This window comes from Aythya ferina, assembly GCF_964211825.1.
Source record: "Aythya ferina genome assembly, chromosome: Z".
In the NCBI taxonomy this organism is placed as follows: Eukaryota; Metazoa; Chordata; class Aves; order Anseriformes; family Anatidae; genus Aythya; species Aythya ferina.
In genome coordinates this window covers 78,437,252-78,455,976 of record NC_140299.1, presented here as the reverse complement: position 1 = coordinate 78,455,976, position 18,725 = coordinate 78,437,252, and the positions used below count along the sequence as shown (strand labels likewise).

At 38.4% G+C, this 18,725-nt stretch overlaps 1 protein-coding gene across 3 annotated transcripts in view; it reads left to right on the top strand.

Annotated features, from left to right (window-relative positions):
- Nucleotides 1-4,341, top strand: part of HAPLN1 (hyaluronan and proteoglycan link protein 1) — a 59,475-nt gene extending 55,134 nt beyond the window's left edge. For all 3 annotated transcript variants that reach the window (XM_084505352.1, XM_084505353.1, XM_084505354.1), the window contains exon 5: nt 2,855-4,341. In XM_084505352.1, the coding sequence (XP_084361478.1) occupies nt 2,855-3,144 (290 nt within the window). In that variant the 3' untranslated portion in view covers nt 3,145-4,341. The remainder of the gene's footprint in view (nt 1-2,854) is intronic.
- Nucleotides 4,342-18,725: the final 14,384 nt, after the last annotated feature.

Genomic DNA, 18,725 nt, shown 5'->3' with positions numbered 1-18,725 from the left:
TGATATGGCCGACATGTTGTGCTGCCTGCTGGGAATGCCCCTCGCTGCCATTTGAAACCATGCATTTACTCTTTGCACAGCGAAACAATTCAGCCCATTTCTTCATAAGCTTTTCAGCCTGTGTGCAGACTGCTGACTTCACGGGGCATCCCATGCCCTGCATCAGCCTTAGGGCTCAGCCCCAACCCTTAGGTATTCGATGACCAGCTGCGGATGAAGGCATCCTCCCTGAGCACACAGGCATCTCTGTCTTAGCTCTTTGGCACAGAATACAGCAGGTGGGGTGGTGCTGCCTTTCCGTGCCTCTGAGTGTGCTGTCCCACTTTGTCTACACCCAGTTTTGATTAAAAAAAACACTTCACCTCAAAACGCCCCATTTAAAGCTGAGGTTAGGAGGAATCTTCACTGGCAGTGCATCCCTCAGGCTCCTGCAGTCACAGGATGTAGGTATTTAGGTCAAGTGCTCAGGTTTTCCTCTTTAAGCTGTTCCATTACATGCAAAAGCTTAAAAAGGCTGTAATAAATGGATTTTGATTAGGTTTGCATAAATCCCCTGCCCTTTGGTTTGGAGTGAGAAGTCAAGCCAAGCACACGCATCCTCTGTAGGAGTGACCTAACTACCAGCTATTAATGAGAGACGGAGGGTTAATGCCCCTCTCTCCCCTCTCACCTCCCATCCTTCCATGTGAATTAATGAAAACTAAGATTGAGCAGTTGCGATTTAGGAGGCCTTCTAACCTATTGGCAGGAAAAAAAAAAAAAAAAACAAAAAAAAAAACAAATCTGCACTGAGTTTATTGACTGTGTCTTATTTAATCAGATGTTCTGGATGCATGTTCCACCCTTGTGGGGCTTGCTATTAAAGTTCTCCTATTTAGGGAAGGGGCAGAGTATAGGAGTTTTTATTATTGATGTCATATGTCAAAAGCCTGACCTTACTGCAAATCCCTAGGAAATTACATTCCACTGACATATGGTTTGAAGAGCAACTAATAAGCTAGGTGAAGTTTACATACTATCAGTCCAAATCCCTGTTCCCTTAAGTCTGAAATCCTATTTGCTTTGGGGAAACCTCTTAATAACCTAGTAAGAACAGGTTTCCACTTAATAAACATTTTTCTTCAGCAACACCCTGTAAATGCTGTCAACTTGCTGAGCTGGAGTCAACCAAGCATTTTACAAAAGTGTGGATTATCTACTCTCAACAGTTTTCTGTGAAAACACTGTAGATATTGCTTCTGACAACAGTGAAATTGTTTAGAAGGTTCTTTTCCACCACAGCCACAATGTCATTGCTTTTTTTTTTTTTAATGATTCCTGTCACAGTATAAAATTTCAAACCTTCACACAAAGCTAATTCTATTATCTTTATATTTTCATCTGACCTGACATTTCTTCACTTGAAAAAAGAAAAAAAAAAAAAAACTAAGCATTTTTTTTTTGCTGGGATCTAGAGCTGATGTAACTCTTCTTCTTTCTCATTGGTTTTCCTTCACCAGGAAAGTAATCTGTGCAGGATCCAACCTGTGTTTTTAACTGTTTGTTTTTTTTTTTTTTGTTTTGTTTTTTTTTTATGAGGAAGAAAATGGATATTACACCAGAATACGTACATAACTAAAAAGCTGAGAGTGTACTTGCCCCACATGAATGAACTGATTTGATTCTCAGCCAAATTCCCCCTTTTATAGAACAGTCAGATTGAAAATGTTGTGAATTTATTTTGAAATCTAATAAATAAACCTAAGTATAATGAGTGAAATGCTAACAAAGAATTTATATTGCCTTGATAAGTGAAATTAATGTTGGTATTATTGCTGCTCTTGGATTAATACAGGGGACTTCCTCTTTGAGGGTTACTTGCTGGCATATGTTTTCATTAGCTTGAGACAGAGTCAAATTTTTCTTACTAGCACTATCAGTTCAATGCCATCGCAAGGCAAGGATATGTCCTTTGATGCCTAAAGAGAAACAGAGTTGCAGAACTGCTGTGAATGTTTGTGATGCTGCTAATGAAGACTTATGGCAGACATGGTTTTGATCTGCCAGAGCTTCGGACTCTGCTTCTGAGAAGCTGTGCTATGTTTTGTCTTTCTTAGAGGGGAAAACAAAAACAAAAACAACAACAACAAAAAACTTTACATCGTGCTTGTACTTAACCAGAAACAAGGTCACTGCCTTGTCAGAGGGTAAAACTGCATGTGTTAGCTGCAGCCACCCTCACCCAAGTGCTATCTGTGGCCAAATCTTGCTATGTCATGCTGCTGAGAAGAAAACTCGCAAGGGTTTTAATCTCGTGTTGAGAGCATGATGTAAAATTATACTGCTTTGGACATTTCACTAATTTCCCTTCCCTACTGCTAAGATGCAGCTGTATGAGGTCTGCTTTGCCTGAGATCTGCCTCAGGCATTTTATTGGATTATCTTTGGCACCTTCTTGGTAAATGCATCTGGCACCTTAACCTTAGGTACAGAACAAAGGCCACCACTGAAAAACAGCTTATCTACCAATATCTCTCTTCCTCACCCTTTTTCTTCCTGTTTTTATACCTCTACATCCAGAGGAGGAAAATGCATTACAACAGGTCAGTTAGCATTGGATGCCAGTAAGGCTGGAGATGCTGTGCCATACTATGTTAGTAGAAATATGTATAATGCTGTATTTTTGTTTAGATTGTCCTCCTCTGCCTGCTCTTTTTTTTTTTTTTTTTTTTCTACTCCCAATATTTATCAATTCACTACAGAAAAACTTAAAATCTTTTTCACAGCGTAACAACTAACTTTCGGAGTCCCAAATCAGCCACTGTTTGGCCTGATTCTGCGACTTATGACTCTTTCCTCTTCTTTCTCCTGCTAGGTCGTTTTTACTACCTAATACACCCGACCAAACTCACCTATGATGAGGCTGTCCAGGCCTGCTTGAAGGATGGCGCTCAGATCGCCAAAGTTGGCCAGATATTTGCTGCCTGGAAGCTCCTGGGATATGACCGCTGCGACGCTGGCTGGCTGGCGGACGGCAGCGTCCGCTACCCGATCTCCAGACCAAGGAAACGCTGCAGCCCTAATGAAGCCGCCGTTCGCTTTGTAGGCTTCCCCGATAAAAAGCACAAGCTGTATGGTGTCTACTGTTTCAGAGCGTACAACTGAAAATACCTAGAGCACACCAGATTTAAATTCATTAAGAACATGTGAAAGATTTCTTTTCGATACGAACTCATGCAAGTTACCAAAACTGTGATAAACCTTTCTTACTGTAAAGAGTCATTTTCATAAACCCAACTCATTAATTTGTTTTTGTTTTTGTTTTAATATTTTTGTAAAAGTATCATTCCATAGATATTTTAAATTAATATAATTTAATAGAAGCTCTAGGTAAGGAATTTTTAGAGCCAAATTCTTTAAGCTACATCATCCCAACAAAATATAATTTTCATGAATGGGGCATGCAATAGAGCTTGACAATGCTAGGACACAATTATGGAATGTAAGGCTACTCAAAGCAGAAGCTTTTAAAAGCACAAATTTTACATATTTGTACCAGTTTGAGATACTGCAAATTGATTATATCTGGAGTTTTGAAATAAGATAATGTTTTTGTTTATAGGGGGTCAGTAAGGTTTTGCAAAAAAAAAAAAGAAAAAAAAAAAAAAGAAAAAAAGCCAACATGATAACCACAGCAAGCCAGATGATTAGAAAAGACTGTTTTCGCATGGGAATGACATGCAGTTTAATAAAAGCAGCTAAAAGAGTCCACAAAAATAGGATTTGTTTCAGAGTTGAACCCTGTCTTTCTGAAAAATAGGCTTATGATCCAATGCATAAGAACAAGCACAATTATTTCTGAACATTTCAATTGTGTTTTTATTATGTATAAATCGTTGATGGAGTGAATAATTAATTAATGAGAAAACCCTATTTTCTTCTTAAATTAAAGATGCCTGAGAAGTATTGTGTTACCTTTGAGTAGCTTTACTGAGTTATTTTTAAACTCTTAGGCTGTTTGCTAAGCAGTATATAGCATCTACTCAGGGCAGTTGTATAAATGAACTGCTGGACAGAAAAATTATAAACTTTAGCAGCTTGACTTTACATTAGCTTTTGAAATGTTACTGTCTTAATGAAAGAATATTAGAATATTTAGATTTCTTAGCTATTTACACATCACAAGAAATAAAAATTTGAAAAAACTGATTAAGTCTTAAAACAAGATTATTAAATAAAATCTGAACTCAGCTATTAAGGTTTAGAAGAGAAAAATACATTTCCTTGCATCTCATATGTACATGTATCTAAAATACATCTGCTTTTTAAACTGTCAGTGGGAAAAAAAAAAAAAAAAAAAAAAAAAAAAAAGTGTTGCTAGCCCTGAATTATTTCGTTAATCCTCCTTAGAGTTAGCAGAAAAAAGTATTGAAATATGTTTTTTTCTCTAAATCTGCAGTGGTCTGGGTGGAAGATGTTTACCTATATCTGCCAGTGTCAGAGATAAACATGCACTGTGCATGGTGCCTAGGATTTTCAGAGCTGCCTAAAGTACTAGGTCCTCCCTAAATGCCAATTTGAGGGAATTTGGATTCCTGATGCAAACTCATTTTGGATGCAGCAATTCTTGGTGCTCATCTTCAGATACCTTAATGCAACCAGTTTTTCAGAGAGTGGGTGCTCAAGGCTTTCTGAAAATTTACTCCATTTATGGTGTCTCAAGCTGGATATCCAAAAAACAGAGGTCACTGATAAAAAGAAGAAAAAAAATAAAAATCTAGGTCTGAAGTAATCTCTTAGGCGGTTTTGAAGTTCTCTATCCAGTGTTGGTTCTACCACTTAAAAATGTAGAACTCTTTTCCTACTCTACACTTACTGACTATGAAGATTTCAGAGGACCAATATTTGTATTTTGCAAAGTTTTTTAGCTGCCCATTTTTTCCATTATCTAAATGAGATATAATGGTAGTACCCAAGTAGAACACAACTGGTAGGCTTTTGTGAACAGTTTAGTTATTTTCCCATGGACATGGCTATATAAATCTGATTCCCAATGTGGTGGTGGTCCTTTTTTAAAAATCTGTGAACAAATGAGGAACGGTACATGGTAGGATTGGAGTGTAGAGGTACCATGGTAGGAGTACAAGACGTACTGTACTGGAGTTCATTCCCATTAAGCTCAGAGACAACTCTTCATCTCTTCAGTCACTGACAGTATGAGTATTCGCTCATACTACACAGATGAACCAATCTTGGTGCCAAACCACCCCCTCCCCTTTTTTGTTCAAGTTGGAAGTTGGATTTTTTTGGAAATCTATTGCTTAGATGTAAATTGAGAGTTATTATAGGCCAGGATGTAATTTTTACATATTTTTAAAATCAGTGTCCATTTCACACATTTTCTCAAGCCATTCAGAATATTTTCCAAACACTTGGGAGAAAAATAACCAGGAAGAAAGTAGAAATAAATATATATATATATTTGTGCAGGAGAAAGAATAGGGTGTGCAGACTGTACTGTGACCAATAAGAATACATGTTGTCCCCTGTCCAACCATCAGAAGTACAGAAAAAGAGGTAGACAGTATTTCTGAAGCTTGGATAGGGAAGTTGTGGGATGGGAAAGGCCATAGGGAATATCCCAGAATGGTTGTTACCCCAGCTAGATCCAGACTTGCTGTAAAGTGGGAAGCCCTTTATGCAGCTGGCTCTAACCTCCCCAGATATCTGCTAGATCTGGAGGAGTCTGCATGGTTTTCCTACTGCACAGCAGTTAAGAGATCCTCAAGGAATTTTTTTTCTTTTTCTTTTTCTTTATCCTTTTTTTTTTTTTTTTTTTTTTTTTTACCTCTCCAGGGAAACCCTTTACAGGGTTTTGCCCAGACACATTTTTCTTGCAGGATTGGGGATTATTATGTGCCTGCATAAAAATGTAGTCCTCCAACCCACTCGTGGGGCTGGCTAAAGTGCCCTCACTGCTAGACCAAAGGCACTGCAGGAAAGGCGAATTCAGCCTTTCATTAACTTTGCAACATGCTGGGGATGGCTGGTCAGGTCCTAAATCACAGCAATCTCAGGCTTGCTCTTGCTTATGCTTTCTGCGCCCGCATCTCGGGGCTGCCGCTGTGACAGCCCGGGCGTAGCGCATTGCCCTGCTCAGTGCATCACCCGTGCTGGTGGCTGAGGGGGCTTCGTAACACCCACATGTCCCCTTGGCTCTGTGGATCTCCCCACGGCTCCAGCCTGGCAGCACAGTGAGGCAATGGCACAAGAAGGAACAAGTGGCCCTCGGCTGCCATGTGAGCACAAGTGGCAAAATGTTATTGCTCAGCTGTAGCTGCAAGTTCGCACTGAAGATAAATGCTTGCTAGGAATCAAATGCTCATGTAATGGAGTCTCACTTTGTGAATTTAAGTTTGTCATGTTACTTACAAAAAGCCCAGTAGTCTAACTTGGGATCAAGCTAGTTTTAGATCAGTATATTGATATGCAATATTATATATTATTATAACAGATAAAGTTAATGGGATAGCGTGATGAAAATATGTTTGTATGAAAAATATAATTAGCTCTAATGTAAGCAGGTTTAAAAAAAACATAAAAAGTGTATGATTACTTGTTAAATGGGCACAAATGGGCAAAAAGACATGAATTCTATTTATTTTTACAGCTACTGACTCCATTTCCTTTTATAATGTCAAATGTCAAATGTCAAATGTTTTCTTATTTTTGAATAAGCTAGCTAGGTGCTTGGATAAAAATCTTAAAAAGCAGCTTAAGAACTGGATAAAAGTCTGTGCTGTTTTCTGTTGGTCAGAGAAAATTCTGTCATTAGAATCAATTCATGTTCTCTGTCGTTACCTTGTATTTCACGATGTATCTGTATTTTAATGCCCATGAATGACAACAATTAAATCATGTTGTTCTTTTCAATATGATGATTTCTTCTTATTGACTGGATGCTCTTCTACTTCTTTTCCAGCAAAGACAAAAAGGAATGGTAAAGATCAAAGTATGAAAATACTTTGACATAGTAAACATAGAAAACAAAGCAATTGTTTACTATGTCAAGGGGAAAAAAAAATTGTTTATTATTGTCAAGGGGAAAAAAAAATAAGAGAGAAAGAGAAAAGGGAGAAAGAGAGAGAGAGAAAGAGAGTGAGAGAGAGAGACAGAGAGAGAGAGAGAGAGAAAAAGAAAAAGAAAGAAAGAAAGAAAGAAGGAAGGAAAGAAAGAAGGAAGGAAAGAAAGAAAGAAAGAAAGAAAGAAAGAAAGAAAGAAAGAAAGAAAGAAAGAAAGAAAGAAAGAAAGAAAGAAAGAAAGAAAGACAAAAATCAACTACTCTGTGAAAAAGATTTACAATTAGAATAAAGAGAAACATATTCCAAAGGCTTTTGTTTGAAACATTTCTTTGAAACATTTTGAAAGTAGAAATACAAGTGCCAATTTATATTTTGTGTTTTCTCCCATCTTATAAAATAAAAATATATACAAGGAATATATATATTTTTTAACTTGGTTGGTATTATACTCTGCTTTTGCATTACTAGAAATTAGATGTAGAATAACATATCTAGTTTTGGAATATTTATGAAATTTTTCTTCAATCCCATGACTTTAGAATTAAAAACAATAAAAAAATCTTTTGTAATGTGTCAAGAAAAGGATTTTTAATGTCAAGCAAAGAATCAGTTATTCAAAGCATAGAGACAGATTTTCGGCTTCTGTAATCCCACAATTCCTGCATTATTTTATTGATCTGTGCTGGAGATTTAACCCTAGAAGTTATATACAGTGCACTGTTTAGCTTAGAAACCAATCCTTAGAAACCAATCTTATAAAAACTTTCATTCTATCACCCATCCATAAAAATTAAATGAAAAAGACCAAAATGAGTGATCCATTTTTCAGAATAAGGTAAACCTATAATAAAATTAATGCATGATTGAGATAATCATACTTGATTTTTTAAAACTTAGTTAAAACAATTTTTAAGTGGGTAACATTTTGATTTTACATCAGGCATAAAATTAAAACTGCCTTTGGTAGGAACAGTCCCTCACTAATTAGGATTTCCATTTATAGTGGCAGCTTCCATTGGATTACATCCCACTATTCAAAATAGGGATGCTGTCTTCATGTTTGGAAATGGCTGGATTTAAGACATGCGTTTGGTGGAACTGCCACAGAAATAGAAACGTCTGGATTTTCCCCTGAAGACTTACTAAATGAAGCAATAGGCTGACATTTTATTTAGCCATTCTCTCTTTTACACACAAAGGATATTAGTAGTTTTCTGTTAATTAAGGACAACAGCTTATTGTTCTTCTTGAAGATTTTAAGATGCTGGATCTTTCACATTAGCCATTTTCTCCTCTTTCCAGAAGCAGTGATGGAAGTTGAACAAGTACGCTACAGAGCAATAAAATTCCAACGTTAGGTAACTTATTATGTTAAAACAAAACAAAACAAAACAAAAAGACTTCTCCAGGTTTCAAATCAAAATACAAAATTAACAATTGAATAGTCTTAATTTTAAGAAAACTGTATGAACCAGTCATTGTTCGTAAAAGCATGGGTGAAATGATAAAAAGTAATTACTATCAAAAAATAATTACTTGTCTTCATATGCCATTAATAGTGAAATACACTTGAAAATAGGGTTGACACAAAGGGTTGTTTAAGAAAAAAGAAGGAAACAAAACAATAGTTCAGGTCCTTGTCCTCCACAATGCATTTGCCTTCCCTGTATTGTGCCCACTAATATCTAAGAAACAAGTTCAAACGTGTAATTTAAAAAACAAACAGACAAAACAAAACAAACAAACAAACAAACAAAAAAGCTCAAATTGAAATAGATAAGAGTTTGGAAATAATTTCTTCTCTTTCTTTGCTAAGCCTCAAACTGGAAGCAGGAAATTCTCATTAGAAGTCTAATATTTTCCTCTTTTTGTTTGACAATGTCTCAATCTATAAAGCCACTACAGAGTAAAATGTGAAGTCCATCTTCAATGTTATGCCAGAGGCAAGCAATTGTTTGACTAATAACAACAGTCCTAACATAAGACTAAGCTAATGAATTATGCACTAGTGTATTTTCCAATGTGTCCAGTGTTGTTTGATAGATTTGTTATTTTTTAAAGTTTGGCAAACAAAATGAAAATGCTTTGATACTAGTTGAATAAGTTTTGGTTTTTATTCCTTAACAAAAAATGTATTGCAAGGCATTTCAGCTTCTTAATTTCTATGCTGTTTTTCACTGTATTCACATACAAAACATCCTTTGCCTTCTAGTTAATTTCATTCTGATTGCTTCAACAGGAGAAAATTAAGTACATGATTGTCTTTTATGTGGAAAAACATCAGATTTCAAAAATCTTAAGATCATAAGCTCCAACTCAAACAAAGAGTAGAGAAATGAACAAGTCTTCATTTCAAGAGAACTGACTTTTGAACCAGTGGCTGGTTCTTACTGTGGTAAACTTCTGAATCCCAATTCAAAATTAATTTATATTCCATGGTACCAAACATGAAGCAGCAGTGACTATTCTTTCTCTTGTCAAGGATTTTTTTTTTTTTTTTGAGTTTTTAGTTTTTCATTACTGCTCCTGATCTGGAGATTTTTACTTTTCATTTTGCTCTGATTGCCTGTAAATAAGGCAAGCAACCTTCTTATCTCCTGCGTAATAACCCAATAAGGCATTTTACTAAGGTTTTCTGAGCAAATATCAGAGACACAGACACTCACTTGCACACCAGGGTGTCCTATGTGCACAGGGTCAACTTTATTTATGTTACTGATGGTCTGTAGTGGATGAAATACTTAAGCTGCTCGTTTGACCCTACTTAGCCTGTCCTTGAACTTGAAGATCTGCAAGATAAAAGTTTCTAAATTTGTGAATGTAACTAAAATAGCAACATTTTCTTTAGTTCAATGGCAGTGCTGTAAATGCAGGCTAAGGTCAGAGCTACATATGGCTGCATGTACATTAAAAAAATAATCAACACTATTAATTGAAGACAGCTCTGAATTTTTGAAGTGTATCTTCTGATCATCTGCACTTCTTGCACTTTGGCTTGTTTTGCAGAACAATTCTAATGTGCATGAATTTGGTTGCCTTCAGAGGAAACTAAATTGGAAGCTCAAGCTGAGGTAGACAACAAATGCAGCCCGGTCCAAAGGGGTATGTAAGGGTTTGATCCAACCCTCTGTCATTCAGACATCTTCAAACCACATAAGTGGAGTGGACAGTGGGCTCAGGGACCAGGCCAAATCCCGACCCAATGAAAAATACTATATATCCCACATTGTACAGAGGTAGGAATCTCAGCACTAACTGCTTTAATCTGCTGAACCACTCCTGTTGTATTGAATTATTTGCCAACTTAGACAAAGCACAGATGGAGTGCTGTAGCCACAGCGAAAACAGCCCAGAGATATTCCATAACATTGCTGCTTCCCAGCTACCAGGAGCAATGGATGCAGCACACTTGTAATGCAGATCTCCTTTAGCTCCTCATGAAGTCCATAAGGCTGCTATCATATCTAGCTGCTATCATATCTAGTTTATGGATGATTTTGGATTTACATGCATATTTCTACATATGAGTGCTTTGCATTCAGAAATTAATAGTATTTTCTCTTATCAACTTCATGAAAAGAACAAATTTAATATGCACTGTTGTCTTTGAGCTTTGTGTCCAGCTGGAGGTGCGTGTGGATCTTCCATTCTCCTCAAGGTCCAGTAGAAGGGATGGAGAGTCTGAAGTGTTAGTGAAGGGATGAAGTGTCTGGCAGGGGTAGGACTGATGAGCTGTCAGACTGTAAAAATGGACAGGTTCCCAAACTAGCTAGGCAGCTTCAAAAAGTACATTTTAACACTATTTGTGCACAGCCTCTCAAAACAACACTACAAAAATAAGATTGGAATGTAGCTTCCAGGCTCATCAGACTGTGTCCCCACCAGACAGTGAGTGCTGAACTGCAATTGTACTGTTTCCATCAGGTTGTTACATTCTAACCAGCTCCAAAAGATCCAGGTAATATTTCCATTTGTTATGCAGAACTAATAATAAATTTCTTTGTTTAGGTATCAATGCAGCACATTATTAGCATGCACTGAGTGTTCCTTGTAGAAAGCCAGTTAAAATAAGATTTTATGCTGTTACTGACTGCAATCAAGTATAGCTGAGCTCTACTGCTTCAGCTTGTCTCAAGGGAGGTTCCTGGGATACTTGGTTCTGAAAAATACAGTACTCAGCACAAAACTAGTGACCACAGCACTTTTAACTTTTCATTTCATTTCTCTACTTCTTCCCTCTGCAGTGACACATTCACCTTTATGACACCAAGGGGTGACATCCTAATGCACAAGAACAGCCTCAGTTAGAAAACACAGAGCTATGAAAAGGTTTTCAACACCCATATTCTTTAAAAGATAATTATCATAAAATGACAGCATCAAGGATTACACCAGGAAAGACTGTCTTTCTGGCACTGAAAATACAATCTTCAAGGCTTAATACTTCCAGGAAATTTGCGTTCAAGAATTTCTGAAGATGGCTTATAAATCTTGATCTCCTGTGATGAATATGTATATATCCCTTGTGTATACCCCTTAAAACAGAATTGTCCTACAAAAGAAACACAGTATGGTTCTTTAAGATGGTTCTCAAATGTGTTATAAAACTGAAAATCTTAATTAATACTTAAAAAGATGTCAATTTTTCCTCTGCATTTTTCAACACCTAAGTTTTGTCGCTGATTCAGAGCACAAACGAACTTGGTTGTGTTTCAGTTCTGTGGTATATTCTTCAAGAGGCCTTTCACAAGTAGTTGTAAACTGCAGTAGCAATGCAGTAATCTGCTGTGCGAGATTAACTGTACATGGAAATCAATCAAGCGTTTTAGAGCGAATTTGGTATTTCTCACAGACTCACAGATTTTCAAGTAATACCTATAATAGCGGTGATTTCAGAAACACAGAGGATCAATATAATTAATAGTGCCAGTTTGCGATTGGATTGTCTTAATTTCTAAAATGCTTTAATGCCTCTGATATATATATATATGTAAGTCCCATGTGACTCTCCGTTCCTAGTTCCTCAGCTGTTAGCTTAACATTACATTAAATATTATTAATTATATAGCATATGTGTAATGTTAAACTAACAGCTGAGGAACTAGGAAGGAAGAGTCACAAATTCATCTAGGCACTTCTGCAGTGTGCTCTGCCCTGGGTAAGTGCCCATCATGGGATAGGATTCACCAAAACACACTCTAATTGGGAAACACAGTCCCCCAGTACCCACAGCCCGTTCCTGAACTGCAAAATGCATCACAGCGTGCAAACCAAACTGAGGAAACCATCCATAGAAGCCCTTCCCATGGGTTTATGCCATGCCAGGATGGATGCACAGCCCACATCACCACCACAGATGTTCCAGGCATGTTGGGGATAATTTCAGTGCCAAATGGGTCATTGACATGCTGTGTATCCATGTGCTAAGCTTCAGCATGCTCCTTGGAGGTACCCTGGTGATCACCTTGACACTGAGCTGGGTTTTCCTTACCCCCAGGAGTGCTAGGAGAATAACCAGTCACTTGACAGGATGCTAAGATGTGACTTAATCCTTTTCATTTTCTTCTAAAAATGTCACATCAGGAAAAAGGGAGCAAGCAGACAGATGGACACGGGGTTGTGTACACATGCAAACATGTTGGCAGTGCTAGCATTCTCACCCTGACTGCTCAGCCCCATTGAAAAGCCTTGTTTAAAACTTCTCCAAGGTTTCAGTTTAAGTCAGGGCTGTGTTTTATTGACCTTGGATATTGTTGACCAGTCATCAACAGCTAGACTTGATGATCTTGAAGGTCTTTTCCAACCTAGATAATCATACCATTCACAAAGACCCAGATGTGTGCTATAATGAAATCCCAGATACTTGCTTCTCTTCAGGACAGATGTGGTCTTCCCCAGCAGCACTTTCAGTTTATTCTAGAAAGAAAATTTCTTCTCCTTCTGCATCTTCTGCATCTTTTTTTTTTTTTTTTTTTGGCTGTTAGAAGATTCAAAACAGTTACAAGGTTGAGTTTCAGCTACCTTGATGAGTTTTTCCAGAGATGAGCAAAATCTCTATCTTGGTTCCCTAGATGGAAGCAGACTTCAGGGTAAGTGTTAGTAGAGCCCTCTCTCCACACTTTCTGAATATCGTTATTTGATTATGGAAGGTTGAAGACGAGGCCTTGAGAAGAGCATTAATGCCAGAAAAGACCTCTGAGAATATGTCCAGACTAATTAATTATATGATGCTGGCACTGTGCTCAGAGACACTCGTAATTTCTGATCACCACCTTGGCCCCCTAAGCAAGCCAAAAGTCTGGCTTGCACTCCCAGATTTACTGTTGTCTAAGTAGACCGAGTGTTGCCGCAGTGAAGTTGTGGTAGACAAGGACATGGCCTGCCAGTCACCCAAAACACAGCTGGTATGGTTTAGGTGGCAGCTTGTTCTGCTTCTGGCGGGTGCCAGCACAAACACCAGCTCTGTGAATCAACCCGAAGTCATAAGGACAAGAAAAAACAACGTGCTATTGATAGGAACTGTCTAAAACATTGTAAACCATTCCAGTTAGAAAATGCATGGAAGGAAAGTAGAAAAGCAAAGCAAAAATAGATTGTGTGGTCTTATGCCTTATGTGCTTGTCAATCTTCACCCACTGCACACAGGAACATACAGGACTTCCCTTGTTGTAGCTGCTGCCAGGCCAGCACCTTTCTGATGAGTGCAGCCACACACATTTCAACCACCCATCAGCACATGAGCTGCCCAGAGTTATATTTCAGAAGAGATTGGGAAAGATTGCACCCCACGAAGCTGTGATTTACAGGTACACAATAACACTAGGGACAAAATGTACGTGTCAGCATGAAGACAATGTCACAGCTGCTTAGTAATTCATACATAATCTTGCATTGTCTTTTAAACTTCATTTCCATTACAAATGAGGCAATCATTTCAGCACAACTTTGAAGCAGAAATCCATCTATGCCATACCCCAAACCACAAACACTTTTACAAAAGTCTTTGCCCAAACTTTATTTAGCAAAACAAAAAAATTATATCTAGGAAATGTTACTTATATTTATGAGTAAGAACTCTGAGAGCAAGAAACTGAGCAGCACTGCTAGACATTTATATCATGCTACGGATTAAAAGTCCATGTTAATAAATCCAGCACTTTTCCCAAGTGCAAAGTAATGGTTTATTAATCAGAAATCTTCAGTAAGAATTTGTTGCAACAATTAGTCATAAAGCCATAATGTTTATTCTGCTGTTTAAAGATTCCTTGCCCATTTGGTAAATCCCCATTCATAATCATTAACAATGCAAAACAGTATGTATGTTTATTGTTTCTGCCTCTGAAGCTGATCTAACTCACTGAGCAAAGAAACCAAGCTCAGCATTTCAGGACAAGGACTCTGAAGTATCTCAGCCGCAAAGCACAGGAGCAAGTGGTCAACCAGCACGGAGAAGTCAGCAGAGCCTGCAGGATCCTGCTTTTATGGCTGGACATAGCAGGCCATAGCTCAGGGAGGTAGCAGCCACAGCCCCTCCAACCCCTTCTCTGCACATATTTGCTTTTATGGCCAGCAGGATATCCTCTCTTTGGTCAGACTTCTCCTGTGAAACTTTAATTTTCTGTCTTTTTCCAGGAAATGTGATAAGGGACATTGTTTCATTTTTGGCTATGGCTTAAGTGCAGCTTCACAGGCTGCACTGAAAAAGTAAAAAGAAACCTCCAGATAATGTAAAAGGCATTGCCTTAGTTTGGGACAACATTATGAATATCCAAGTATGTAAGTAGCTCTTAGAGAATACAGATAAGGAGAGATGCTGCAAGGCTTGCTAACAGCAGCTAATCAGCTAATTACACAAAGCAATTGAGACCTGACTGGTAGTAGATATGCTGAGCTGCAGTTTCCTAATAGGAAGTCTAAACAAGATATCTGTGAAGTAGTACTTACCTATAGATTAGTACAAACATAGACTTGGGAGAGAAACTGGTGTCGCCCAACCTTCCCCACGCATCCAAATTCTGCACAATTTAGAGAAATGTACTAGACTGCTAGAAACCAACACTCTCCATCTGGTTAAGCTGTGTTTCTCACTACACTTTCTTCTATAGTTCTTCTTTCTTTAATTCTTTAAGGTATTGTTATTAATAAGATTTTATGAATTATACAGTATTTAAATCCAAGTTGCAGATGACCAAAGAGACAAAGTTGTTTGGCCAACATTTCATGGCCTTGCCATGAGCCCACACCGTATGACCACCAGCAAAATACCAGTCAAAGTAGTAGCTTCAACTGTAACAGTGATGGCTGGGTAGGAAGAGATGCCTTTACTCATCACTTTCTCAGACACTTAGTGAGGATATGGTAAGTCTTTGGAAGGCTGTCTGCAGTGCCGCCATATGTACTGCACATGCTTCATGAATGCAGAAAAATTAAAAGTCTCCTTTCATAACAAAGGCAAAATCCACTCTTTTGAAAGAATGTCTGGGTTCACTTTTGGGCTGAAATGTATTAGCTTTGCATTCATAACTTCAAAGGTGGTTCAATATTCTCAAGTGACAAATTATAGGACACAAGGAAATGGCCTCAATTTGCATGAGGTGAGGTTTAGATCGGATCTCAGGAAGGATTTCTTCACAAAAAGAGTGGTTAGGCACTGGGACAGGCTGCCCAGGGAAGTGGTGGAGTCACCATCCTTGGAGGTATTTAAGAGACGTGTGGATGTGGTGCCTGCGGAAATGGTTTTGTGGTGGACTTGGTCATGTCAGGTTGATGGTTGGACTTCATCTTAACGGTCTATTCCAGCCTAAGTGATTTTAGGATTCTGTGATTCTATGAAATTCACTTTAAGCACATGGCCAAGCAGTTGCACCACTCCTCCAGCCTGGGAAGCCAAAGCTGTCCCCAGAGCTGCTGTCCGGACACCACACTGCTGGTATGTGTCCACAGGCAAGAAATCAAGGTCAAGTCAGGGCAAGGAGGTCAGCTGGGATCGCTTCCCAGCCTCTGTGGCACTTGGGGATGTCTCTGTTGATAATTATGAGGGTTAACCTAACCCAGCAAAGGAAAACCAGGGACATGTCAATTCAGGACTCAGTTCAGTACCATTCCCCCAGCACCGAATTTAGACCTGTTTGGATTTTTTCCTTTGCTGGGTTAGGAGGGCAGAGCATTGCCAGGGCTGTTTCAGCTGTAAGAAACCAGGCAAATCCAATCCCCCGATCCTCTTACAAAGGACCTCTTTATTTTTGAAAAAGTATATGATCCTTTATACACTCCCTTTGTGTCTGTCATAGTATGCATTTATTTTTTTTTCCTTAGATACAGTATCCTTTCACTATTCTTCTGCTTTTCAGTGAGGAGGTAGAAAAGGACAGCAAGCTTATTTACTGTGCCCTCCCAAGGCAGCAAAGCATTTCCTCCTCTCCTTTTCCTGAGGTTGGTGAGTAACAGAGACACTTTGTGAAGATGCAGTTTAAAACTTCAGGGGTTTCTGTAGGGCCGTTTGTTCGGCTCTAAACCCACGATATATGCCAAGCCCACGACATCATGGTCAGAGCCAGCGATTTAATGGAAATTGTTTTCAGTTTTTATTTCCTACCACAGGCTTTCTGAGGCACTCTCAGAATTTTCCTTTCAGGTTAAACTAAAGCTGTTCTGTATAAACATTTTTCTAAGGGTGTGAAGGGGGAATCACCTTCCACACCTGGCCCAACAAAAATGTTGGAAAAAATGATACATTTTTGGTAGTCCATTTTAGACATGTGGACAAGGACAGTCTTTGACTGTATTTTACTTACTTGCTGGCTGGCACCCACTTCAGTCTTTGCCAAAAATAAAAATACAGAAATTATTATATTTTTTAGAAGCTAAAGGATAAAATATTTTCCCCAATCCTTGTATTTTCTTTTCCAAATTCAAACGTATGGCTGTCTATAAAAGTACGATTCCTGCTCAGGAAGTCAGATCTAGACATGAGTAAAACATTGCCCCAATCAGTTACAAGAAAGATGCCGTATTGGTGATGTTTCCACACTGGACAAATAAAACAGGCAGGTTCTGCAATGTGCTACAGCAGGCAGGGAGTCCTTGTTGCCTGTCTCTCTGTTTTCTCAGAAACGTGGGGTTGGGAGAGCGATATCAGTAGGGGCCAAGGCTCCAGCGGGTACAGTTCCCAGAAAGGGAGGAGAAAGCAGAGGCCAGCTCAGCACACATTCTGCTTGGGGTGTGGGAGCTTGACATTTCTGTCTCTGTACTTAACTCCTAACCTGCCTCTCCTTTTAGTTTCTCTGCATTTGCACCGTTACATCATGTTTCAGCCAGGGCTTGCTCTGAAACCCATCCAGATGAGCAAGAAAAAGACTCAGGTCCCAGGAGACCTCAATAAATTACTGTGAGTCCTTCAGAACAAGGTCACTACAGAGCTCAGCACTCTGACACTCTCCAAAACGTGCTGGAAACATTATTCTGCTCTTTTGTTTAAACGAGGTTTGGGAAGGAAAGCTCAATAATCAGGGTTACCAGATAACACCACAGATATAAATGACTGGTGCTACCTCCCAGGGTAACTTCGAAGCCCTGTATTTGCCATTCAGGCTTGTTACCCTGATCGCTGATTTTCTTCTGAATTGCTGTCAGAATCTGTAGCCAGAATGTAAATTTGCTGAGACACATTTTCCTGTCAGACCCATCTGACAGAGCAAGGATACAATCCTCTGACCTTCCTGAAAGACAGCAGAGTCTCAGTTGCTGCTCTGCTCTGTCTGAGCTACTAGACCCATGGTACATGTTACATTTAGTTAGAGGGAGAGGGAGAGACACGTGGTGGGGCTAAGGAATAAAACAAAGAATGAAAACTGAGTCAAGATGTGCCATTTAATTCCCAAACTTCATTTATTGGCTTAATTTATATTTGAACTCACATAGCTATAACTCTATGACAGTTTGTGCTCATAATGAGTTTAGATCAGTATTTAAGAACCTCACTTCAAATATATTTGAAACTCCTGTTACATTAGCTTTATATTGAATTAGTGACTAATATAAAAAGTAATTACAATGAAAACTTGGCAGTACAAAATCATAGTTTCAAGGCGAATTTAAAAAAAAAAAAAAAAGCCTGTTTGTTCTTCACTTGCTCCACAAAAGAATAAATATTATGTCAAACAAATCCTGAAGTATTGTCTTAATCAGATTGAGACTGATCGGTTTGATGTTTGATGGATTTTGTCTTTTGCAGAAAGTCTTCTTAAGTTTAAATTAATTTCCTAGCCTTTAAATCAAGACCAGATGTCTTTTGAACAATAACCCTACATTTCAGTTATTGGGAAAGAATTAGAAGTCACTGGAGGAATTTTATGTTATCATGGAGTCCAAACTGTATATGAAAGTTAATGGCAATGGTCCCTCCTGGAAAAAATAAAATAAAATAAAATAAAATAAAATAAAATAAAATAAAATAGCCCAGTAGACCTCATGCCATTTATGAGGGCAGTAGGCATTTCTCATTAGACTTCTTTCTGTCCAGCACTGAGTTCTTCCAACCAAGCCAAGTGCCTGCAAGGCCAAGGGAAAAACAGAACAGATAACTGCCAGCATTGAGCCAGAAGAAAAGTCACTGGTGAAAAGTCACTGGTGCGGTCTGTGACAGACTGCACACAGGGAAAGTCA